Here is a 26,862-nt window from a genome sequence, read left to right as displayed (position 1 = left end):
GCAATCCAACCTTTGTAAGAGTACAGTTTGGTATGTTTTTTTTCATAATGCTTACAGAGTCGTTATTAGAAATGTCACAGAAAGTTAATATGGCCAAAATCTTTACAGAGCAGTTACCAATGAATGATTGGTTGCATTTCCTAAGATCATTGTTGCCTTGGCTAGGGTGACTAAAAGAGCCTCTCCTAATCTAATCAATGAAAATATTTGACTTTGCAGGAGAGCCATTAAGCACCTGTTATTTGTTCCTTTTGGTATATCATTTATTGATCATTTTGAAGAGATCAATATAAAAGCATCTGGTTCTGGGAATAATAAAATGTAACAATTATTGGAAAACAAGCCAATATATATATATACACATTTGAATTTAGTGACCCATACCCAAGAAAAGATTGACTATGAATATTGGCAAGAACTTACACAGAGATCTGAACTTTCTGCTAGTCTCAATTGAAGAGATGCCGGTATAGGAGGGGTAAGGATAGCCATATGAAGTGAGAGAGAATTTAGAGAAATGTACCAGTCCATAGAGTCACCAGAAAGTCAGTCAACTGTAGGATTCTCAGCTGGAGATGCCCATGGCCCCTTCTGGAGTCATGGAATGTTAGAGATGATGGGTTTCAGGCTCATGTGGATTATCTTCCTCATTTTATAGAACATGTTTGCTAGTGTGATGCTGAAGTGTCCCACTCAGCAGTGGACACCTCTGCTTTCCTGCAGCTGGGCCACTTCTAATGAGTGAGGAATGAAGAGGGGAAGCACAAACTCAGGGAAGCCGTGATATAAAACCTGACAGCTGGGTGGGAATATCTGGGCAGGTAGAGCAATGATATTGAAACCCCAGTCAAACATGCTGGTGGAGGTTCATAAACCCAGTCACTATCCCAACCTTCACTCATTCTCCTAAATTCCTGATTCTGGAACTTACATTTTTGCAGGCTCTACTGCCTCGTTCTCCTCTCGAACCCTTCAGCCTCCAATGGCTGAATAGCATAAATATCACCCCCTTTAAATCATGACTACTCTATCGAAATTCACACTGAAGGAAAAAGGAAATTATGGAAATACCTTTGCAACCCCTACAAGTGGGAAATTAACCCCAGGCATATTGGCTACAATGTCACATCAATAGACCAGGTACCTTTTAGTATATTGACAGCCCCAAACAAATCACCTTGCCCTACTTACAGTTTGAAATGAGAAACTTATTTTGCAATAGAGACTTGCTTAGGGAAAACTTAAACTCTTGAAAATCTAATCTTAGTACTCATTTTATTTTGAAGATGGTTATTGTTCCAGCCTAAAATTATCTTTGTATTAATAGGATGAAAGATCTGCTGCAGTCTTACATAGGATTTTCATTATGTTTCTGGGACCAGGTAGTCTCTTCTTGAGAGATGTGGCTCTGTTTTTACCATGGAAGTCAATAGTATAATTATATTTCAATTTACAAAATTCACTTTACAGCCACATTTTCAAGAACACATATCTCTCTTCTATAAAATAAAGGACACTAAAAGGTAAGTGATCTTAGAAGAATAAGCCATTTTAGATGCCTTAGTACAAACTCCTTCCCATTTAGCAAACCACTTAGTGACATCCCTCACATTCAGTCCCTGCTAGGATATTGGCAGAACAGAGAATTTGGGGAAGTGGCCCTGACCAAGTCTGGATGGCTCAAATTATCCCAAGATCCTGCCCATCCCGCCTCCAGTAATACCAACCTTGTGGTCAGTCTAGTCATCACAGTGACTAGTGAGTTTTATCTCACTTTCACATGCTAGTTTTTAAAATCTTTGAAGGCAGGTTTTTATGCCTCCTCTGTCTCCTGAAGATCACTTACAATGAACATTGAAAGTATGTACTTACATTGTGTTCCCATTTAAAAATTTATTTACTCCCTTTACTGTAACTATCTCTATGTGAATAATTGATTTTAGTATATTGGCCAAATGTCTCAGTACCCATTTACATAACAGAAAGAAGAACTGTTTTAAGAGGCAAGAAAATCTGTCCCTTTTTTTGTTGTTGTTTTGTTTTGTTTTTTGTCGTTTTGTTTTTTTGGTGTTGGAGGTACTCATTTCAGTGGGTGGTAGCCTGTAACTCAAGCAGCCTACGGGCTCCTAGCTGAAGAGTTCATATTTCCCAGATGTGAGGATGCAAGACAGGGTAGACACAAGACAGTTGTTACAGCAGCACCAGGGCATTAGCCTGTCCCTTCTTGGTTAAAGAGCTAAACTTGACTTAGCCACATCCAGGACTCTCCGACCATTGGCAATGAGGAGTGGAGGCTGAGAACAGGAGAGAAGAGCCCTGTCTTCTTGCATGTAGAAGGAGGCCAAGTTGGAGGACCTTTCTCAGAACTTTCAAGTGCCAGAAATTTTACCACAATTAAATATTTTTTTAGATCAGTAGTTTTCAAAGTGTGACCTGGGACCCCTGCAGGCCCTGAGATCCTCTCAGGGAGTCTACAGAGTTCAACTTTTTCATAGTAATACTAAGACACCATTTGACTTTTTAACTCTTCTGCTCTCAGGAGCGTACAGTGAAGTTTCCCAGAGCTACATGACTTGTTGGTATCACAACAGATTGAATACAGAAGCAGATATGAAAATCTACCTGCCTTCTATTAAACAAGACATTAAAGAGCTTTGTAAAAATGTAAAACAATCCTACTATTCTCAAATGAATTTTTTTGTCTTGGAAAACATACTTATTTTTTAATTAAAATGTTGTTTATGTTAACATGTAGGGTTTATTACTGTTATTTTATAATAAAATGATATACATTTTTGAAATGTCTCAGTTTAAATTCCTAATATAATAAATATCAGTAGTTACAACCCACATAAATAAAAGCTACTTGGGGTCCTCAGTCATTTTGTAAAGGAGTCTTGAGGTAAAAAAAAAAAAAAGAATGATTTAAGTTAATAAGCAAACAATTAGGAGGTTCAAGAAGTAGAACACTATTGCCATCCACACTGGGAGTGAATTCATTTAAATGGCTTGCTTTTCTGGCTGGAAGGACTGAGAGACTAGAAGGGTTGGGGAGGGGGGCGGGAAGCAGAAGACAAAAACAAGGGGTAAGTTTAAAGAATGGACAAAGCAGGCTTTGGGGAGAGAGGTTTCCAGCCTAGGGGGGTAAGATGTCTAGGGAGCCAAAGGCAAAGGAATCCAGAGATGGGGGAAAGGTAGAGAACAGGTGATTAAAAGAGAACATGGAGAAAGAGGAGGAGGCAGCGAGCAGAGAAAGGTGTCAAGAAAAGCGCAGATCATAGTTTGCAAGATGCTTGAGAAGGGGCAAGGAAGAGAAGACCACGAGGTTAAAAGAGTTGCAAAGGAAGCAGGAAAGAGCAGAGAGGGGAGGGACCGAAACCTATCATCCCAGGACCAAGTTAGGCGTTGTGGAACATGAGGCTAGCCCTGTACACACCAGGGGGAGGAGGGTGCAGCTTACCTCGTGAGGAATGTAATCAGGAGGCAGTTTGCTCAGCATATCTTCAGATAATCTATAAACGATGGCTTCCCGGGTCTCTCCCACACCCCCTCCACTCTCTTTGGGTTGAATGTTGGTAATTGTTTCAAGAACAGCAGAAGCAGTGTTACTCTGATACCTGATAAAAGAGTGAACTGTTCAGAATGTAGCAGGGAAATGTAGGTGTTCAGAGATAATGATCAAAGCTAAAATGAACTGATAAGATCACTTAAAGCCAGACAGAAGAGGAGTGTGGGTGGGGGGGAAGGAAACTTTACCACCAACCTCCAGGAATGAAAAAACTAGAGATCCATCTACTGCCTCCTAACAAGACATCAAGAACGTCACCGAAAATGAAAGGCTCTCTATCTTTAGGGAAAGAGATTCCATGAATGTCATTGGTAATCCAAAGCAGTACTATCCAGTTTTGCTCGGCACTAACCTACAAACCTCATGCTGGATAACAAACACATCTCCTATTTATTCTCCCTCAGTTATAGACTGGTCATAAGACTCTATAATTACATGACAATTTGTTAGATCAAAGAGGATCACTCATATTTCCTCTGTGAATTACACATTATTAAAATTTCTTCAGTATTTTCTGTTTTGTTTTCTCATTTTCCCATTTTTGTTTTATGATTTCCAAAGTAATCTATTGGCATCCCTCTGCTCTACCTAAATGCAGCCACCCATCTTTAAAATCCATGTATCTGGGATCCCTGGGTGGCGCAGTGGTTTAGCGCCTGCCTTTGGCCCAGGGCGCGATCCCTGAGACCCGGGATCGAATCCCACGTCGGGCTCCCGATGCATGGAGCCTGCTTCTCCCTCTGCCTATGTCTCTGCCTCTCTCTCTCTCTATCTCTCTCTGTGACTATCATAAGTAAATAAATAAAAAAATTAAAAAAAAATCCATGTATCCATAGTGATTGATGATGACATTTAGAGCTAAAATGACCCGGCAGCTCTGGATTTTGTCTTAACATTTGCATATTCCCATTGATCTCTGAACCTCTTTCTCAAAGGGTCAAGTGCTCCTTCTCAGACATCTGCTGGAACACCACTTCTTTAAAACACTCTCTTCACGAGGAAGCTTGAGATGGATAGATTCCGTTAACTTTCCCCTATTAAATACAGTCCCTGGTAACTGCCTCCTTGCAGACAGCCTCTCCTCTGCTGTCCTGCCTGCTGCATCATCAATCACGGTGGTCTGAAGTCTTCACCTGGTGTAAAAGGAGCCCTACAGACTGAAATATTTGGGGAGAGCTGTTTTTGTTGTTAAGATTCTGCTGTTGGGGCACCTGGGTGGCTCAGTTGGTTAAGCGTCTGTCTTCTGCTTAAATCGTGATCCCAGAGTTCTGGGATGGAGTCCAGGGTCAGGCTTCCTCTTCCTCTGTCCCTCCCCTGCTCATGCTCTCTCTGTCTCACTCTCTCTCAAATAAATAAATAAATAATAAATAAATAAATAAATAAATAAATAAATAAATATTCTGCTGTCTACTATTTGTACTAGTTCTTGGTAAAACGATTTTATATACTCCTATAGACATAACATTTCAGTCCCAGTTAGGAATAAAAAAAGAGCATTTTCATAGATTTATTGGGGGGTAATTGACATACAATAAGCTTTTCATTTTAGCCAGTGTAAAATTTGATAGATTGTGACACCAATAAAACCATCACCACAACCAAGAAAATGAATATATCTGACATCCTCTGAAAGTTTCCCTGTGCCCTTTGTGATTCATCTCTCCATGCCAACACCTCACTGTCCTTAAGGCAACTGACCACAAGTCCGTTTTCTGTCAACATATACTAGCTTGCATTTTTTTTTTGAGTTTTATACAAATAGAGTCATATGGTATGTCTTTGGATTCTTTTCCTCAGCATAATTATTTTGAAAATCATAGATGTTATATATATTAATAGTTTATTTCTTTTTATTGCTGAGTAGTATTATTTGGGTATATACATCTGTCCATTTACCTTTTGATTAACTTTTGAATTGTTCCTGGTTTGAATATAAATAAAAGTTCTATAGTCGTTTATGGTTTAAAAAAAAATCCATGTATCCAATAAAGATTTCCAATGTACCAGGCACTGAGCTAGGTGCTATAATATGGTGGTAAACAGATCCCTGCCTTGGTGCCTCTCTCTATCTACTGGAAGAGGGGTGCATTTGTCAATACCATTGTAACACATGCTGTGGAGTAAAAGAACAAGATGCTTTAAAAGAGAGTAGTCTGTCTGCCTCTCTCTCTTTTGTTCTCACTCTCTAGAGCTCTTCTGGGTCAACCAGATGCTTTGAGAGGCACAGTTTTTGTCTTGAAGTGGCTGGGTGTGGACACATAGATGGTGTGTGTGCATGAGTGTGAGAGTCAGTCAGATACTAAAATCCCCTACTATTATTGTACTGTACTATTATTGTACTATTGTTGTATTGCTGTCAATTTCTCCCTTTTGGTCTGTTAGTATTTGCTTTCTATTTTTAAGTGATCCCTATGCTAGGTGCACAAATATTTACAAATGTTGTATCTTCTTGGTGAATTGACCTCTTTATCATTTAATGACTAACCTTGTCTTTTATTAGTCTTTGTTTAAAAATCTATTTTGTCTGATATAACTACCCAAGTTTTCTTTCAGCTTCTATTTGCAAAAAAACATCATTTTTCATTCCATCACTTTTAGTCTGTGCATGTTCTTACATTTGAAGTGAGTCTCTTGGAGGCAGCACAGGTCTGTTTTGTTTTGTGTGTTTTTTAAATGCATTCCGTCACTCTATGTCTTTTGATTAGAGAATTTAGCCCATTTACATTTGAAGTAATTATTACTAGTCATGTGCTTATTCCTATTTTGTTAATTGTTTTCTGGTTGTTCTTTAGTTCTTTTCTGTTCCTTTTCTCCTGTTCTTCCCTTTTGCTTTAATGACTTTCTGTAGTGTTATGCTTAGATTCCTTTCCTATTATCTTTTGTGTATCTACTATAGACTTTTGTTACCCTGAAGCTCACATATAACAGCTTATTAATATAACAGTCTATTTTAAGTTGACAGCAAATAGGTAAATAGGCATTTTCACAGGAAGACTGAGGTTGTGTTTTAGTCCACTATGGTTGCCATGCCTTGGGGGTAGCAGCCTATCAAGAACTGTCTCTCCAATTGTTTCAGTTCTGTGGGGTCCAGAAATGCAAGCCCCCCAGCCACCAATGCTGGGCATGCAAGGGACATCCTCTGCATGGGCTGCATGTGTCTGCTGGCTTTAGCAGGGCTATGGAGGAAAATGGGGCTGGGGTGTGCCTACCAGCTTTATCAGGGTCACAGGAACCACTGGGGTTGGGACACTCCCACCAGCACTAGTAAGGCAGAGGGGAGAATCCATAACTAATGCCAATCCGTGTCTCCATCCCTAGCAAGAGACCCAAGAGGTCCCTGCCCCTCTAGGAGATGCCTTAAGTTTAACAAATGAATCTCCTTCATATATGGTCTAAGTGCTTTTCAAACCGCTGCTTTTGCTTTGAGTCCCAGGGGTGAGTGATTCTGCACATAAGCCCTGTAACAGCAGGATCTTAATTCCCTACAGCCCTTTGGGTCTCCTGGATATAAGGCACATTGGTTTTCAAAGTCAGACATTTTGGGGGCTTGTCTTTCTGGTACAGATCCCAAGAGCTGGAGTTCCTGATGTGGAGCATGATCTCCTTGCTTCCCAAGGAGAAGCTCTGTATTTATGATATTCCTCCCAATTATGTGTCACTGTGCAGTGGTGAGGTTTTGGGTGAGATGATATCTCTGCCTCTCCTACCCATCTTGGGGGGCAGGTGCCTCTTCGAATCACTATTTTTGTATTGTTTGGGCAAATACTTGTAGTGCAATTGCTGGGTAAGTAAGTTCTATTTTTAAGTTTTTGAGGAACCTCCATGCTGTTTTCCAGGGTGGCTGAACCAGTTTGCATTCCCATCAACAGTGCAAGAGGGTTCCCCTTTCTCTGTATCCTTGTCAACATTTGTTGTTTCCTGAGTTAATTTTGGCCATTCTGACACATTCTGGTCAATGAGGTGGTATCTCATTGTGGCTTTGATTTGTATTTCCCTGATGCTGAGTGATGCTGAGCATTTTACAAAAGGAGGGCAAAATAAGGCATTGAAGAGAATGCTAAAGGATAATTATTGTGATGGAAAGTCTGAGGTATAGAAAAGAATAGGTCAATGCATGGGCACATCTAAATAAGCATTATGCTATAAAACAATAATTATATTGTAATTGTGGGTTTATGAAAAACAGATAAAATTAAAATACTGAAATGCCAGGAGGGGAGTGCTGTAGTTAAAATTATCCAAGAGTTTTTGATTAAGAGGAGGGTAAAGATATTAATTTTACATTTAATTAAAAGTGGATGTTAAAATTTCTAAAGAAAAAATAAAAAGAAGTAGTACATAACTAGCACAGGGGTAAAAATAGAATGAAAAATATTCATTCAGCAAGAAGTCAAAGACAGGGAAGATATAGCAAAATATAGAAATGATGGTGCCAAAAGAACAACATTTTATATTTTACACACGTTATACTTTTGTATTTATTTAACATTTAATAAATCAGTTTTTTTAATAAATCAGTTTTTAAAAAAATAACAAATGTCCAAAGATGTGCAAGATTATTTTTTTAAATTTATTTTTATTGGTGTTCAATTTACCAACATACAGAATAACCCCCAGTGCCCATCACCCATTCACTCCCACCCCCCCGCCCTCCTCCCCTTCTACCACCCCTAGTTCGTTTCCCAGAGTTAGCAGTCTTTATGTTCTGTCTCTCTTTCTGATATTTCCTACACATTTCTTCTCCCTTTCCTTATATTCCCTTTCACTATTATTTATATTTCCCAAATGAATGAGAACATATAATGTTTGTCCTTCTCCGATTGACTAACTTCACTCAGCATAATACCCTCCAGTTCCATCCACGTTGAAGCAAATGGTGGGTATTTGTCGTTTCTAATGGCTGAGGAATATTCCATTGTATACATAAACCACATCTTCTTTATCCATTCATCTTTCGATGGACACCGAGGCTCCTTCCACAGTTTGGCTATTGTGGACATTGCTGCTAGAAACATCGGGTGCAGGTGTCCCGGCGTTTCATTGCATCTGTATCTTTGGGGTAAATCCCCAACAGTGCAATTGCTGGGTCGTAGGGCAGGTCTATTTTGAACTCTTTGAGGAACCTCCACACAGTTTTCCAGAGTGGCTGCACCAGTTCACATTCCCACCAACAGTGTAAGAGGGTTCCCTTTTCTCCGCATCCTCTCCAACATTTGTGGTTTCCTGCCTTGTTAATTTTCCCCATTCTCACTGGTGTGAGGTGGTATCTCATTGTGGTTTTGATTTGTATTTCCCTGATGGCAAGTGATGCAGAGCATTTTCTCATATGCATGTTGGCCATGTCTATGTCTTCCTCTGTGAGATTTCTCTTCATGTCTTTTGCCCATTTCATGATTGGATTGTTTGTTTCTTTGGTGTTGAGTTTAATAAGTTCTTTATAGATCTTGGAAACTAGCCCTTTATCTGATATGTCATTTGCAAATATCTTCTCCCGTTCTGTAGGTTGTCTTTTAGTTTTGTTGACTGTATCCTTTGCTGTGCAAAAGCTTCTTATCTTGATGAAGTCCCAATAGTTCATTTTTGCTTTTGTTTCTTTTGCCTTCATGGATGCATCTTGCAAGAAGTTACTGTGGCCGAGTTCAAAAAGGGTGTTGCCTGTGTTCTCCTCTAGGATTTTGATGGAATCTTGTCTCACATTTAGATCTTTCATCCATTTTGAGTTTATCTTTGTGTATGGTGAAAGAGAGTGGTCTAGTTTCATTCTTCTGCATGTGGATGTCCAATTTTCCCAGCACCATTTATTGGAGAGACTGTCTTTCTTCCAATGGATAGTCTTTCCTCCTTTATCGAATATTAGTTGACCATATAGTGGTATTTGTAATAGAAAATCCTGGTAAATAACAAATCCTGGTAAAACTCTATATATACAGCCAGGAAAAATGTGATGTAGCTCTGGATGCTTGGTAAAGTGAGGTTATTGAATTGAGATTACTGAATGAAATAGCATGGTAATTCTGTTTTATGGCTGTGTAATACTCCATTGTATACATATGCCTCATCTTCTTTAATCCATTCATCCATCATGGTCATTTAAGTTGCTTCTATATCTTGGCTATTGTAAATAATGCTGCAATTAGCATTATTACTCAGCCACAAAAAAGAATGAGATCTTGCCATTTATGACAACCTGGATGGACCTGGAGGGCATTATGCTAAGTGAAATAAGTCAGACAGAGAAAGACAAATGCCATCTTTCACTTACATGTGGAATCTAAAAAGCAAAACAAATGAATAAACAAAAAAAAAAAAGCAGAAACAGACCCATAAAAACAGAGAACAAACTAAGTGGTTGTCAGAGGCGAGGAGGGGGGCAAGGATGGGCAAATAGGTGAAAGAGAGTGGGGGATACAGGCTTCCAGTTATGGAATAAAGTCACAGGAATGAAAGATACAGCATGTGAATATAGTCAATAGGATTTTAATAGTGTTGTATTGTGACAAATTATAGCTACACTTGTAAGGATGGCAAAATGTATATATAGAGTTGTCAAATCACCATGTTGTACACCTGAAACTAATGTAACACTCTGCGTCAATTATACTTCAATTAAAAAAATAGCATGTTACAGAAACCTTACCAGGGTGTGATTACAATTTTTATTGTAAATATTGTGCACATAAGCATAGAAAAAAATCTAGAAGGGTCTATTAAGAATGAGATTTTTATATGATGAGCATTTGCTGTGATTATTACTTTCTGCTTTCTATTTTCTGTATTGTTTGTTTTTCTCAATGAGAAAGTACAAATTTTTTTTATAATAAAGAGTATTATGACTATTTTCATTTTGAAAAGAGAGAAAAAATAAGCCCCCACATGCAAAGCCCACCAAGGACTCAACAGAGATGAATCACTGACAAACGTTTGAGGTTCATTGAAATGCATCTTAGAAATTCCTAGTAATCTTCGTGCCCCACCAGAAAGGCTCCTTTCCACCTCCCTAATAGCATACGGAAAGAATTACACCTTTTTCTTTTTCATCTATAGCATTGAATTGTGCAAACTGTCTCACTAACTAACAGAATCCTAAGGAACTACTGCTAAAATTATCCAGGCTTCTTTGCTTATGGAAAAGCCACATTTTGCGTCCACAGAGGGAATTCTATTCAGCTAGCCTTTAATTCATTTAGGAACCAGATGAAGAATGGAGGAGATGCTCTGTCGTCAGCATTTTCATTTGGTTGGCAGGTAGAATTTGGTTGTATCTGGACCCAAACATACGTATCCAAAGAATTGCATCCTTTCCAAACGTCATGGCTAAGGTAAATGCATCAGCCACTATGCGCTGTAAGCTGGTTTTTCAGGCGGATACAGTGATTACGAGGATCTTGTGTCAAACCCTAGTACATGTTTGTAACCCAGCCAGTTGGAGTATTGACTCCACATTACTTTTAAACATATGAATTTCACAGTAAGGGCCAATATGGTAAAAGCTGATTTCTAATAAAATTAAATGAAAATGGATTTTGTATGGAGCACTTGGGTGGCTCAGTCATTAAGCGTCCAATTCTTGATTTCAGCTCAGCTCATGCATGATCTAAGGATACTGAGATCGAACCCTGCATCAGCCTCTGCACTCAGCATGGAGTCTGCTTTTAAGTCCCTCTGCTCCTCCCTCCTCCTGCTCTCTCTAAAATAAATAAAAAGTAAATAAATGAATAAAGTCTTTAAAAAAAAGAAAATTGATTTTGTATAATTGTATAGAGAATTTTAAATTTATTTTTTATTATTTTTTGGTGAGCAATTTCTATGTAGATTGTTGGAGTTTTAGTATATCCCCAAAGAGGGACGGCTGGGTGGCTCAGCAGTTGAGCGTTTGCCTTTGGCTCAGGGTGTGATCCCGGAGTCCCAGAATCGAGTCCCACATCAGGCTTCCTGCATGGAGCCTGCTTCTCCCTCTGTCTATGTCCCTGCCTCTCTCTCTTTGTGTCTCTCATGAAAAAATAAAATCTTTAAAAAAAATTTTTAAAAAGAATATCCCCAAAGACATTTATTTTTAAAGTTGAAAGATGAACACATCAAGCACACACAAAACTGAACATATACACAGGTAATAAAACATTCTAGTAAAATGGAACAAAAGGCCCTTGTGACTCATTCCTGAATTTTGAAGTATGGTGCTATCCCAGTTTTTAAAAGTCATATAAAGTCTAAGAATAATACAGATAACTCTAAGGAGGAAAAGCAGGAAAATAGCTGATGCAACAACCAAAATGAAGTCATCAAAAGTCAAGGAGCCACATATTATATACAATTCTCAGACAGGTACATTTCTGTGATTTCTATTACTCCACGATCTCATTCTAGCATCAGATACAGTGAGGGGAGACTGCTACAGTAGGTGTCACTATCACGGTCCTCTTGCTGAGGACTGTGAACAACCAGGCAAGTCTGGGTAGTGTGAAACCTCTAACTTTATCCTAATCTCTACATATCCACATTTCTGCTGACTCCTAGGGCTCTCTGTTTCCCAAATCAAACAATTCCAACACCTGATTCACTGTTTCCATTCTCTCTTTGCCCTGATCTGTCCCATCTTCTTGAACATCAATGCCTTCACCCAGCCGCTAATCTACAAACTTCAGAGATAGTCTCCTCTTGATGCCACTCTCCAGCTCTTCTTGGTTTCCAAGACCTATTTCCAAATCACTGCTAGCCTCTATCTAGAAAATTCCAGCATTTTCATGGTGCCCCAAGCCAGTCTCTGTATGTGCATCAGCCTCATGGGTAGGCTGCTCCTCTCTTGAAGTCCCTCCCCACCATGCTCTAGGCACACTGGATTTAGCTCCTCGCACGCAGCACACGCTTTCACATCTTCATGCCCCCCCTTGGACTGTTCCTTCACGTACGTACCCTAATCTATGCCTTTTATTTTCACTGTGCCAGAGCATTTTATTTTAATATTTTTTCAATTGTATATATTTAAGGTGTACAACTTGGTGACTCAATATATGTATATACACTTACTGCTCATTATCTTCCTCTTTCCTTGCATTGTCCTTCTTATCTTTGGTGTTGTTGCCCCTTCCTCCCTACCCCTTTTCTTACCTGGAACTCCTGCATGTCCATTAAGGCATAGCTCAGAGATGACCTCTCTCACTAGCTTACTTTAAATTCCTAAGCTGGAATATATTGCTTCTTCATCTTTGTTTTCCTAGCAGTGTGTGTGTGTGTGTGTGTGTGTGTGTTCTATATAATCCTGATTTTAGGATCCATCATATTGTATTACATAACTATTTGCCACTCATTCATTTTCCCTAATACATTATGAACTCCAAGGGCAAGGATGGTGTCTTGCTAATCTCTGTATCCCGAGTTGGCTAGAGAGTAAGTTCTCAATAAATGTTTGTTTGTTGAATTCAGGCCAGTTGGTTTGAATTTTATTAAACTTCAAATATAAAGGAGAGCAATTCTCCAGTAATTATTTGTTTCTTCTTATAGTAAAAGTATAGTAAATTACTGTTATCACTATTTGCTTCCTTCATGGCACCTTTCCCCATACAAAGGGAAATATATATAAATTTAGGTGCTCCTCAGAACACAGGAGAATCAGAAAGACATCATTTGAAAGTAAAGAAAACCTGCATTTATTATGATATTTAAGCACAGATCTTTAAAGTTTAAAGAGAAGAAAATCACAGTAAATCTCCATTCACACCAAGAAAATCAGAGATCATTCTTCCTACCTGCTCTAACTACAAATAAAAAAAGGGAAAGATCCCATGTCTGGGGCACTCAGGAGCTCTTGGCTCACCCCCAGCTCATTGCCTCTTTGGAAACATGCTCTGTACATGGGGCTGGGTGCCAACAGTGCACAGCACTGTGAACATGACCATTCTGTTCTTGGCTGGCACTAGCCGCATTCACCAGTGCTCCAGGGAGGGGTAAATGGACATGCTGCTGCTGCTAGATCTCACCTAAGAAATCATTGTCTTGGTGGGTGATTTTATTTTTTTTATGAGGTGATCTGAGAATAATCCTCAGGACATGGATGTGGGGAAGAAGCCCTGAAAAGCTGACCCATTTTGTATAAGATCTGCACAAGCTCTCTGGATCATCTCCCCGCCACACATTTTATTAGGTGCAGAATGCCAGGGCTATACAACTCACATTTCTTTATCCACTATGTGATTTTTATGTTTGCAAGGTAGGAAAGGCAGAAGCAAAGGTATGTTTGCAAAGGTAGGAAAGGCAGAAGCCTAGTTAGCTAGCTATTATGGAGAACTGCAAATATCTCTATATGCCTCAAAAGCCTTTCAGGCTTTCAGGAAAACAGTCCCCATAAATGCTCTGAGTTGAAGGAGAACTATAATACTTCATGAGCTTTGGTCCCGAGTTACTTCTAGAAGAAAATTTCTCTTTTGAGTAAATATAGGAAGAAGCTCCTATTGGTCTTTTAGCTTGGTGGTTTGGGGCAGCTGTCCAGGTCACCTCTGCTGAGTGGTAGAGTCAAGGTCATGGGTAATAAAAATGCAGGACAAATAAAAAACAGAACTGTCTACAAAGAAACAACCATCTAATGAGATATTAGTGCACTATCACATCCAAATCAGCCTAGATTTACATACGTCTTTGCACATGAAATAACAACGAGCATACATTTTTAATAAAAATCTGAAACTCAAATTTCAGCTAATACTAAAAGAAATACAATTAAATTCATCCTGCATAGAAATGAATATAAAAGTTGTAATAGGGCATTTGATAAATTTTAGAAGGTAGAAAAATATGCATAACCGTTAATGAGAAAAAGAGTGAAAATAAATAACTGTTTTTGACATTGAGATAGTTGAATTTGCAGAGTCCTTGGTACCTTATAAATCTAGATAATAAAATGTGAATAAACTATGCATTTTTATGGTATCTAAGCTCTTGGGAGAGATTTTACTTATTTTAAAGCATTTATTCAGCTGTATTTCCCACTCACCTTTTCAGGGATTCTGCATTCTTAAGGAAGAGAAAGACCTATCGTCCCCTTTCGCAAATCTCCCTCTCCTCTCAAATTTATGGATGCTAGGTTCAGAGCACAGATGCTATAAGCAAGGACATAGAGTTCTCCACCATGGCCTAACCATAGGCCAGAAGCCTATCCGGAAGAGTGCTGTTGAACAGGGTGCACATCAGATAAATTAAGAAGGATTCTTCTAGCTGGGGACATTCACACAGATTTCTCACTGATTCTTACAGAGTCCACCCCCTCTAATGGATTCAAGGGTACAAATCTCTGTACAAATATACTGAAACTTCTCACCTGGGCTCCAATCCATGTCTTTCTCCCCACTCAGATACATCCCTCCGTCTTTCCCAATTCAACACAACTGAACAGAACTCTGCAACCTCCCTCTCAAATGCCCTTCTGTTCCAAATTCTACCATCCCAGCTTCCAGACCAGAAATGTCAGGGGAAGCTTTGATTCCTTCTATCATCTCACACAGAACTTGAAAAGTCACTTCTTGCTGGAATGGGAGGGGTGTTGTTGGGAGGGGGTGGGGTTGGTTTTAGCTGAGAAGCTTTATCTGCTATTGCTTACTGCCTCCTGGTGGCTGATGGGGGAACAGCGAGGGGTTGGAGTGCAGCCCTCCAGGAAGGCGGCCTGGAATGCCTAGCATTCCAGTCATCAAATATTTCAGAGCCAAGAAAAAGAAGACTCAAACCTAGGGCAAAGCTCACCCAGAGACTAAGAAAATGACCACATGCATAGTTGCACAACAGAGCCTGCTTGCCTGAGCAGGAACCAAACATGGACCAAGATCCCCAGGAGGAGGAGAGGAGGAGTGGGTGGGAAAGACCCAAGGACAGACCAGGTGGGGAAGTTAAGAATGAAGAGAGATCAGAGGAGGAGGACTGCAGGTCTTACAAGTCAGCTAGTTGTCTGACAGATTGGAGGCAGAGTTCCAGCACCTTCTACTTGATCTCACTTGGTGTGATGAGAGATTACAAGATCCTGACACTCTATTTTGGGAAAAAATAGCTGTGGCATCTAATCTATAGCATGCTGGCCAGTGATGACATAGAAACCTTTGGATAGAGTGGTGAAGAGAGCTGCCAAAAGACACAGAAGGCTCGCTGTGCTCTCTACTCCTTAGGTGGCAGCAACAAATGGATGAAAACTACACAATACTCTCAGCCATTGCTCTATACTCACTAAATCTCACAGGTCCCCTTTGGGACATGTCCTACAGCTTTGCTCTACCCTCTCCATTCTGGCATCATCCCTGATTTTGGCCTGCATCAAACCACATCTGGATTGATCCACAGGGCCTCCAAGATGGTCTTAGTCCAAACAGTCTCCAGATGAAGGGAAATGCACTCAATTTCACTCAAAAGAAGAGAAAACAAATTAAAACTATGCTGAGATACCATTTCTCACTTGTCATATTGGTGAAAATTCAAAACCTTCACCAATACTCTGTTGATGAGGCTGTGAAAGAAGGGCCTTGCCACATTGTTGTTGAGAGTGCAAAGTAGCACAGTCCTGTGGAGAGGACTTGGCAATATTCACTAATCCCTGATCTAGCAACTCCACTCACAGCCACACACCCTGAAAATATATCTCCAACAACATGAGAAACCTTAACCATGAGATTATTAATTGAGGAATTATTTGGGATAGCAAAATACTGGAAACAACCTAAATGCCCATCCATAGGAGTCAGATGATAAACTATGGTACATATTAACAATGGAGGAGCATGCAGCTGTAAAATAAAAAAATAGTGAGGAAGACATGGGAACATATGGAGTGATTACAGGATACATTTTTTAAAAGATTTCATTTATTTATTTTTTAGAGAGTTTGTACAAGGATGGGGAGGCGCAGAGGGGGAGGGAGAGAGAGAATCTTAAGCAGGCTCCATGCCCAGCAAGGAGCCCAACGCAGGGCTTAACCTCACAACCCTGAGATGGCGATCTGAGCCACAAACAAGAGTTGGATGCTTAACCATCTGAGCCGCTCAGGTGCCCCACAGGATACATTTTTAATTGGAAAAGATAAGACACAAAATTATATATAAAGTATGGCAACTTTATGTAGGAAAAAACAAGTAATAAGAATATATATGTATTTATGTTTTAGCAAAAAGAAACACAGGAAAGAGGCACTTGCGTGGCTCAGTCAGTTAAATGTCCAGCTCTTGGTTTCAGCTCAGGTTATGCTCAGGGTCCTGAGATCAAGCCCCATGTTGGTCTCTGCATTTTACAGGGAATCTACTTGAGATTCTCTCTCCTTCTGCCTCCCTCCCCACTCATGCACTTGTGCTCTGTAAAGTAAATTTTTAAAAATTAAGGAAAAAAACACAGGGAAGATAACCCAGAAACTAATGCATCTGGTTGCCCAAAAAGGTAGAGGGAGGGGTGTGAGAACACCTTTTATCTAGCCGTGACTCTCAAGCCATGTCCATGTTTCATGTATTTAAGACAACCGACAAAGATGGACAAAAACTAAATGTAATATAAACAGAAATAAATGAATGCACCTATCTATCAATTGATAGCATAACCACACAGAGAAAACAATCTGAGTGACTTCTGAGTAGAATGCTCTGTACAACCTCAGTGGGATGTATTCCAGGGATTAAAAGAACTGCAAAGAAATCTTGATCTCCACTTAATACATTTGTTGTTGGTAGCGGTCTTGGTGGAGTCATTTAGAGCAAATGGGTAAATATATTGAACTTAGTGTGATCCAGAGCTCTTATCATGGGAGAGAGGAGACTTCAATATTGAAATGAGGGAAGACCAAGAAGAGACGTGAAGTATACCTTTGAAATTGGAGTTACTGGTATTAGCTCATGACATTTTTGGTGTCGTTTTGTTTTTAAGATTTTATTTATTTATTTGAGGGAAAGAGAGAGAGAGAGAGAAAGCACACAAGCAGGGGGAGTGGCAGAGGGAGAGGAAGAAGCGGGCTCCCCACTCAGCAGGGAGTCTGATGCAGGGCTTGATCCCAGAACCCTGAGATCATGACCTGAGTTGAAGGCAGACACTTAACCAGCTCAGCCACTCAGGCACCCCAACTCATGACGTTTTAAAAAGTACTTATTTCCTAGCTCTATCCATTGAGGGGGCTATAAGCACACACACACACACACACACACACACACACAGAAATAGATGTGGTTACATAAGGATATAACTGTAGATCTATAAATATACAAAGATATAAATATAGAAAGAGAAAAGGTAAATGGTACAAACTGTTAACAACTGGTGACTCTGGGTGAAGGCTATATGACGTTCACTGTACTTGCAACTTTTCTGAGGATTTATAATAGTTCAAAATAAAAAGTCAAGGGAAAAAATAATTTGACTCCATCACTGCCTTCTATCTGCATTACATTTTAGGCTTACTTCTCTGGACTTCTTCTAGTTCTGGTTTATCTTTCTTGAGAGCTGATGACCCAAACTGCTATGGTCACATGGGTAAGTCAGGATGCGATGAGTTCAACCCTGCTTTAACACACTCTGTGGCAGGATCCTGTAGCCCCCAACAGGATCCAACTCTCTAGGAACCAGCTGTCATGACTCCTTGGGCTCTTGCAAGGATGAACTCAAAGTTTGGAGCTCTCATATGTGAGCTTTTTCAATTACTAACATAGAAGTGCTTTACATCATTGGCACTTTTTCTGCCCATTCACATGAACTGTTTCTATAGACTATTCTCATTCATTATATTCTTCACAATCCAGAAGAATTTAGTATTGCTGGCACATTCAACACATAGGTCCTGAGAGAGACAGTAATAAAAATAGACAAAAGTTTTGGACATGATAGCTTTTATATTTAATGATGGTAGACAGAAGATAGCAAATAAATAAGTAAGTACAAAATATCCCAGCTGGTGATACAATCTAAAGAAAAAAGTAGGCAAGGAGGATGGAGTCTGGGGTGAGGGCTGAGGAGCAGTCTGCAATTTTTAAATAGGGCACCCAGGGAAGACATCATTGAAAAGGTAACATTTAATTAAGGACCAGAAAGAGGAAAGGTGAGCCAGTGAGCCACAATGATATCTGGGGGGAGGGATGTTCTGGGAGGAGCAAGTATCCCATGAGGGGAGCCATATGGTCTATCTGAGTAATAGGAAGCTAGCAGGAGCTGGAGCTGGGCAGTGAGGGAGGGAGGGGACAGAGGAGATCAGGCTGAGAGGTGGGGGAAGGTGGTCCTAGCGGGCCTTGCAGGTCACCTGTATGTCACCATCTGCCTTTGATCTTGACTTAAGAGTGAGATGGGGGACTTAGGAGGGTTCTGAAAAGAGGAGTGATGGGGTCTGCCTCAGATTTCTAAGGTTTCAGCTAAGGCAAAACTCTTTTTCTGTGTTCTTTCTTTCAGATAGTGTTTGAGTTGATTTCAAATGGATCCCTGAGGAATTTTTCTTCTTATTTCTTCACTTCTTTCCTGTCTCCAGCTAACCTATGAAGGCCTCTTCAAAATACCACCAGAGCCACCACAGTTCCATCATGGGGTCTGAAAAGAGTGTTAGCCATTCATGGCTCTTCTGGGTCATGCCTACATCTCTAAAGATGAAAAGCAGCATGGGAGAGATCAGAGGATCTGGAGAAATCAGAATCAGTATGGGTAACAGAGAAGCCAGGAGGCCAAGCCTTACACAAGAGGCAAAGCACACATTCAGGGGGTGGAGAGAAAAATGCAGTGAGAGCAAGTTGGAACTCCATGGATGGTGGGCAAGAGCAGAGAAGCAGAAGGTGAGAAACTTCTCTGCCCCTCTGCAGAGTTGTTAAAATTGCAGTGGCAGGTGAGTGATGCGGGGAGAGAGACATCCCACTCCTCGATTGGTTGTCACAGCTTAGATTCTACCAGAAGAGTCTGGTTTCTTCCATTCACCCAAACCACTCTCCTAGACATAAACTCTGTGATCTTTCTTCGAGGGGCCAGAGGCAATGACCATCCAGATGAGAATCTCAGCTGGGGACTTTTGGTACTCTCTCTGTGGAAACGGAGAGCCTTGTTTTCAGGTTCCTTCATTCAATGAGTGGGTCTGAGAAGGGACTGGGGATTTGGCTGCATTTCTTGTCTCTTCACTTACCCTCTCTTACCTTGGTGACCAGAGCAGGGGCCCTCACCTTGAGCTGAAACCCCCAGCCTTTCCTCCAGGTTCTGTAGCTGTGCTCTGTGCTCACCATGAGTATTAGTGACAGATGGGTGCAAGCAAGTAAATCAGAGGACAGGAGCCACAAGAGAGAGGATCAAGCAGAAACACAATTCTTCCTCCTCTTTCTCTCTGTCCTCCTGGCCCTTTTAGATTCTGTTTGTGACCATTATCTTTAATGGATTTTTTTTTTTTTTGGTTAGAGGCAAGAAGCTGGAAGACTATGGTCCTATCAGTGGAAAGCATCAATACCAATAACACCAACTGGTTTTACGACATGACAGAGGAGAAATAATCAACGCATAAATTAGAGCTTTAGCTTGTCGTAAACTCCGGAGCATCAGGATTTAGTAAGGGGAGAGCAGGCCAAGATATGACAAAGTTATAATTGGGAGACAGGAAGTCACATTATTTTTCACAGAAAAATAAAAAGAAGGGAAAGGAGAGAAATTAAGAGAGAAAATGAAATGCACAGTCTTTGCCAGGCTGAGTTACAAATGATCCTTTAAAATTAAAAAATGCCAGGAACTTACGTGATATCAGCATTAGGGTGCAGCCCAAAGACTTCGGGGTTATCTAGGGATGGCAGTGACTGGATGTACTCAAAATACTGATCCAAGGTTTTGCACAAGGGGATTTTATATCCAGTATAAAAACAGAACGATGGCTCAAACATCTTCTCACTGAACCAGACCTATGCAGGAGGGAAAACAGAAGAAATAAAAGTGATGAACGTCTAAATGAAAACTATAAGGAAGAAAGGGGTCACCTTATTTCCATTTTAATAAATTTTTATATTGGGTTTGAAAGGACCTTAAGAAACCCACTGGTAGAAATAATTAGCAAAAATATGAAGAAAAGAGAGAAGCTACCTGACACAAAAACAGTGAAGCCCAAGCCTCTCTTGAACACCCAAGAAGGTGCTTGCTAATAGTGACCAGAGAGTGGCCAGCCTTGCAAGGCCACTCTCTGCTCCAATAAACTCGTGACCCTCCATCCTACTTTTTAAGACAAATGAGAACACACTGCAGAGATAAGGCAATAGTCACACATGCGAGAGAGGATCTGGGCATTTCCATGGCCTCCTTTCACCCCCAAAACAGGGTTCATGCCAGGGGCTATGCTGTGTTCCATGTGGCTCACAGCAGCACTGCGCACCACACAAGGCCAGGAAAACGTGACAATTGTCTCCCCTCCCACCCTGAGCTGGAGAGCTCCCTCTGTTAATTAAGTTATGTCCCTGGCCACAAGAAGCAAATGTATCCAACCGTCTTATTGTTTGCCTTAAGACATCCTTTTCTCATTCCATATGAATTGATTATCTGTAATGTAAAAGCCAGAGAACAAATATATACTTGGTGTGAATAGACTTATTCTGAAGAAGAGAAAAAAAATAATGCTGAATGCCTACGAGCCAGATTTGAGGCAATGACTTCAGTGTCTAACAGAGCAATTTTCTCAGCAGGAAGGAAAATAATGGGAAGACAGGAGGAACAGAAGTACAGGCAGGATGTCTGAATCACTCAGAGGACTCAATGTGAAAAGAGATGGGGATTGGGCTTTACTTCAGTGGGTTACACTTTATCCAGCATCTTCCTTCCATCCCCTTCTTCCAGCTCTTTTTAGGTCCCATGATCACTCTGAAATGCCCTGTGTGCTGGTTCTCTCTTCTGCTCCCCCACCCCACCCCACCCCCAGAGACACCTCTCCCGCCCCCCCCCAGATGTTCTATCCTACTCAACTCCTGTGCACAAGGCATGGAGCTTATAACTGGAACAGAATGCAAAGGGGAATCTTTCCTTCAAGGAGCTAGTGACCCAGTAGAGGGGTAAGTCAATTTAAAAACAGACCACCGTCCAAAGGGCACCAAGGTAAGAGCCAGAGGAAAGAAGAATAAGCAGAGTACAAGGAGGCTTACAGCAGGAAGAGAGAATAGCCAGCTAGATGTCAGGTAAGGCTTTATCTGGGGAGTGATCTTAGAGAGAAGCCTTGAAGCACAGGATTTTGATGAGGGAACTAGTGACTGGGGAGACCACACCAGCAAAGGCACAGAGTAACTGATGCAAAAATGTGAGGCAGGTGGAGAAAGTGACGAAATTTGGGGTAAATATTCTTTAGGCGATGATTGGTGTGAACTTAAGAAATGAGGATCCTCTGAAAGTTATTAAAGAGAGTGGTGCTATGATAATTAATTAGAAAGATTGTGTTTTTAGTGATGTGGATGACTATGGAGGCGAAGGCTACAACAGTGACCACGCCGAGTTCCCTAGTACCTATTTCTTCTACATTCCGGTTTCTTCTATCACTTTGTCAATACGCACATAAATTGCCAGAGTCACAAACACACAAACAATTGAGTTTCACCAAATCTGGAGGACATTTGGGGGGATAGTCAAAATAAGGACTAAGAAGTCAACATGGAATTACTTCAGGAGACTCTAAAAGGTACCTTATAAAAGATAAGCAGTCATCCTCCAAGGACAATAAAGTTCTACAGTTGTTGGTTTGAGGGGAGACACAGCCATAAGATGTTGAGAACAGAGAAAACAAACAGGGGTTCAAAGAAAAGCCCTGAGTTGAAAGTCAGAGGGATAGAAGATCCAACTTGAAGGCACCGAAACACAATTTTTTAAATCTTTCTTTTTTATTCTTATTTTTTTAATTTAAATTCAATTTGCCAACAATTAGTATAACACCCAGTGCTCATCCCATCAAGTGCATCACCCAGTTACCCCATGCCCCCACCCACCTCCCCTCCAGCAACTGTTTGTTTCCCAGAGTCAGGGTGTCTCATGGTTTGTCTTCCTCTCTGATTTTTCCCCAATTCCACCCCCTCTTCCCTTATGGTCCCTTTCATGATTTCTCATATTCCACATATGAGTGAACACAGTTAAACTGAGTAGCATGGTCAGGGTAAAGTGACCATAAGAAGGTTAGGCCAGCAGGTCAGAAGGTAAGGCTGAAGCAGAGACTGAGCTAGGAGGAGCATGTGGGCTCCATCGTGCTTTCTACAGCCATCCTCAGTAGGGTTTCCTGGTAACCCTGTGTCCTTATATCCAGAGACCCAAACTCACCTCTCTGGTTATTGAGGTGCCATCTGGAACAGGCGAGGGGAAGGAAGAGAGGAGACAGGAGGCTGACAGGAGTGCAGGATGAAGTGCAGTTTCAAAGGGAGCAACATGTGGGGCAGCCCAATGCTCAGAGAGCTGGAGCCACTGAAGGTGGAGCAACTCTAAGGGAAGTCAGGAGAGAGACGGAGATAAAGAAGTGGGGGCTGGGCAGGGAAGCTGCCTAGGAGCAAAAGAATAGAAAACAGTAGGGTGAGCTTTTCATTTAGAGCAGTAATTAAACTCCAGAGAGGAGAGTGATACCCAGGCCCAGAGGATGGAGAACTGTAGGCTTCAGAGAGGGATTTGGGGCCCGCTGACTAGTCTTCTATTGCCCTGAGTGTGTGTGTGTGGTGGGGGTTGCAGTGCAGTATGGTGGGTGGGGGGGATAGAGAAGAAGAAGAAGAGGGGGAAGACAGGTTCAGGTCACAGGGAGAAACCACCCACTTTGAGGGCTTGAAGGTGCAAAAGCTTGAGTAACAGGTGCTCTTTCTCTCCTTCCCTTTGCCCACAAGCAGCTTTGAGCTGCTATCCAGAGAGCCAGCTCTGGTTCTGACATGGAGGGCAAAGAGGTCTCTTAGAAATCCCCTTCACTTTGCCAGTAAACTGCAGTGTTCTTGCCACCTTTAATTAAGGCAGTTTCAATAAAATCAAGACAAAATGGCTAAGACGGTTGGTTAGTTGGGACTCTTCTTGAACTCTACATTTTAGAAAAAAGTCCAGGCTATATTTAAAGCTACTATAAGGTGTTGTTTAAAAAGGAAAAAAAAAAAAAGATACTTGATTTTCAGGTTGTGCTCTGGGGTCAGTAAAAATCAATCCAATCTACTCTGTCTTAGATGACTATGACCCCAGGCATATAAATCTCAATCTGCTGAGATTAAATTACGTTTATCATCATCAACAAACATGTATTGAGTGTATCCTAGGTGCTAGATAGAAAGCAGAAACTAGATGCCTTGTTTCTTATTTTAATGGGTTTACAATCTAGTGGGGGAGGCTGAACACGTGTATTAGGATCACATATTCCCTTTCTCACTCTCTAAGGCAACTACTTCACATCTCATCCCCTTTCTTCAAATGTTCCACACTTGCTGTCCCCTCCCCTCAGCTTATGACCTGCATTTCTTTGGCTGATGATGCTTCTTATTTCACTCTGAGCATAGATATGATCAGAAGAAAGTAACCCCATCTTCCCCCACCAAACCTTCCAGTTTCAGCACCCATACCCCTAGACTTCCCCCATCATAAGGAATGGGCTGGCTTCCTTCTATCAACCGGTATATATATTGATAAATCTAAATCACCACTGGTTGTAAAATTATCATAACTAGTGGCAGCAATGGGAATAAAAATGAGGAGGAGCCAAAATGTTCCATGGCAGTAATATGAAAGAAGCAAGTCAGAAGGGCTATAATGTAGGGTTAGATTTTCACTTAAGTAATCATATTAGAAAATGTAAAGACTAAAAATGGAATACATAATTTTCATACCAATATGAAATATAAAAACACATTTTTAAAAAGCAGGAAAGAAGAAAAAAGGCCAAAACAAACAAACAAACAAAACATGTCTAATGAAAACCACAAAATAAGATGATAGAATAAGTCAAAATACAGCAGTAATCACAACAATAAAATGATTAATTTGCCTGTTAAAATACAAGATCTTCAGACTAGATATTAAAAATTTCAGCTTTTCAATTTTCAATTTTGTTGTTTATAAGAGATAAGTCTGAAACATAATGACACAAAAAGGTTGAAATAAAAGGAATAGAAAAATATATACCAGGTATACTAAAATTAAGTATTTCTAATCATTAAAAGACTAATAAAAGTGAAGAGGCAAGGCTCAGAATGGGAAAAGATATTTGCAACCACATAATGAACAAAGAACTTACATACAGAATATGCAAAAACCTCCTATAGATCAATATTTTAAAAAGACAGATAACCCAAGAGAAACAGAGGCAAGAACATACAAGCAAGTCACAGGAGAGAAAACTACAATAGTAAATCAACACGTGAGGGTACTCAAGTCCATTAGCATTCAGAGAAATAAAAATTAAAACCAAAGTCAGACACCATTATATATCCACCCAAATGGCTAACACTTAAGAGACTAATGATGCCCAGTGTTGGTGAGGATGTGGTGAAATGGAATATCTCATTCTTTGGTTGGATGTATTCTTGAAATGACACTTTGGAAACCAGATTGATGAGACTGACTAAAATGGAAAGTATGCAGACTCTATATCCTAGCAATTCAGCTCCTAATAGAAAGGCATATTCATGTGCTCCAAGAACCTGGTACAAGAATGTCCCCAGATGCATTATTTGTAATACCTCCAGGGGGAAACAATCCTAATTTCCACCAATATGATACAATGGAACCCAAGAGAGTAAGAGAAAATGAATAGACTACAGGCAACATGGGTATATCTCAAAATTCCAAATTGAGAAAAATAAGCCAGACACCAAAATGGTAATATACACTATGGTTCCATTTATATGAAGTTCAAAAACAGGCAAAATTGAACTATGTTAATATGAGTACTTACTTAGATGGTAAAGGTACAGTGAGAAAGAAATGGTTTGTATAAAAGTTAGAACTGCGGTTACCTTGAGGGAATGGGGAGTTGTTTTTAATTTTTTTTTAAAAATTTTATTTATTTATTCATGAGAGACACAGAGAGGCAGAGACACAGGCCAAGGGAGAAGCAGGCTCCACACAGGGAGCCCGATGTGGGACTCGATCCCGGGACCCCAGGATCACATCCTGGGCTAAAGGCAGGCACCAAACTGCTGAGCCCCCCAGGGATCCCCCAGGGAATGGGGAGTTGTGATGGAGAAGGTGCATGCATGAGTCTTTCGGAGAGCTGGAAATATTCTTTGCCTATATGGAGAGACTTACTAAGCCACATATTTATGTTTTTTACATTTTTCTGTATATTTCATATTTCCTAAAAGTAGGCTGTATTTTTTAAAGATTTATTGGTCAAATACTAAGTACCAATAAAGTCCCTTTCCTCATCTTCCTTCACCTCTCTCAGTTGACTATTTCTTCTCTCTTGATACATTAAAGTACTCAGAGCCCTGTCCTTAGCTTGTTTTCTTTCTCTGCACAATCTTCTTAGATGACGCTTTCATCTGTTGACTTCAAATAACCATCTGTATGCTGACAAATTCCAACTCTTTTTTTCTCTAGCCCTAACCTCTCTCCTGAGTTCCAGACCTATAAATTCAATTGCATTGTTTACCTTCCTTCATTCTTATTCAATAAATATTTATTGAGCACGTAGTATGTTCTAGGTTCTGCTCTGCATGCTGGGAATCTGGCAGTGATGTAATCAGGCAAAGTCCCCCCCCCCCCGCCCCCTTTAGGGAACTTACAGTGTTAGACAACTCCAACTGGGTGTCTAGTGGGCATCTCAAAAGTTACATGATCAGATCTCCTAATTTCCGCCCCCAGCCAGTAATACTCCTTCTGAAGCCTGTCTCTTCTGTAAATGGTTCTATTACTCTCTACCCAATTGTTTAAGTCTAAACTAGTAGTGATCTTTGACTCCCTCTTTTTTGGCCATCAGCATTCTACTGGTATTATCTGTACAATATATGCAACGTCTAATCACTTCTCAGGGTCTCCAGTATTAAAACTCCCATTTTAGATACTCTTACGATCATTCTAACACAAAGTATATAAGACATCTTTTTCTTCCTTAAACCTCAGATATAGAGAGATGAGAAATTATATTCCTTTATTTTATTATTCTCGTGAGTCTAGGCTCCCCCTTTTTTAGAGAGAGAAAATTGGAGAGAGAAAGCTAGTGAGTAGGGGGGAGGGGCAGAGGGAGAGAGTGAATCCATACTCAGCAGGGAACCCAATGTGGGGCTCAATCTCACAACCCTGGGATCATGACCTGAGCTGAAATTAAGTGGGATGCTTAACTAACTGAGCCACTCAGGTGCCCAAGTTTAGGCCCCTTTTATTTTCATTTTCCTCCATTCAGTCTTGATTTCCACTCC

General features: G+C 40.5%; 1 protein-coding gene across 1 annotated transcript in view; it reads right to left on the bottom strand.

Moving 5' to 3' along the window:
- The window catches only part of DNAH8 (dynein axonemal heavy chain 8), a 357,024-nt gene that overhangs the window by 23,140 nt on the left and 307,022 nt on the right, over positions 1-26,862 (bottom strand). The window contains exons 88-89 of the mRNA XM_038553950.1: positions 20,264-20,424; positions 3,461-3,617 (exon numbers count right to left, since the gene is read on the bottom strand). Of these exons, the coding sequence (XP_038409878.1) occupies positions 3,461-3,617; positions 20,264-20,424 (318 nt within the window). The remainder of the gene's footprint in view (positions 1-3,460; positions 3,618-20,263; positions 20,425-26,862) is intronic.

Source organism: Canis lupus, chromosome 12 (assembly GCF_011100685.1).
Source record: "Canis lupus familiaris isolate Mischka breed German Shepherd chromosome 12, alternate assembly UU_Cfam_GSD_1.0, whole genome shotgun sequence".
NCBI lineage: Eukaryota > Metazoa > Chordata > Mammalia > Carnivora > Canidae > Canis > Canis lupus.
The sequence above is the reverse complement of the archived record's forward strand: the minus strand, read 5'-3'. Positions and strand labels throughout refer to the sequence as shown.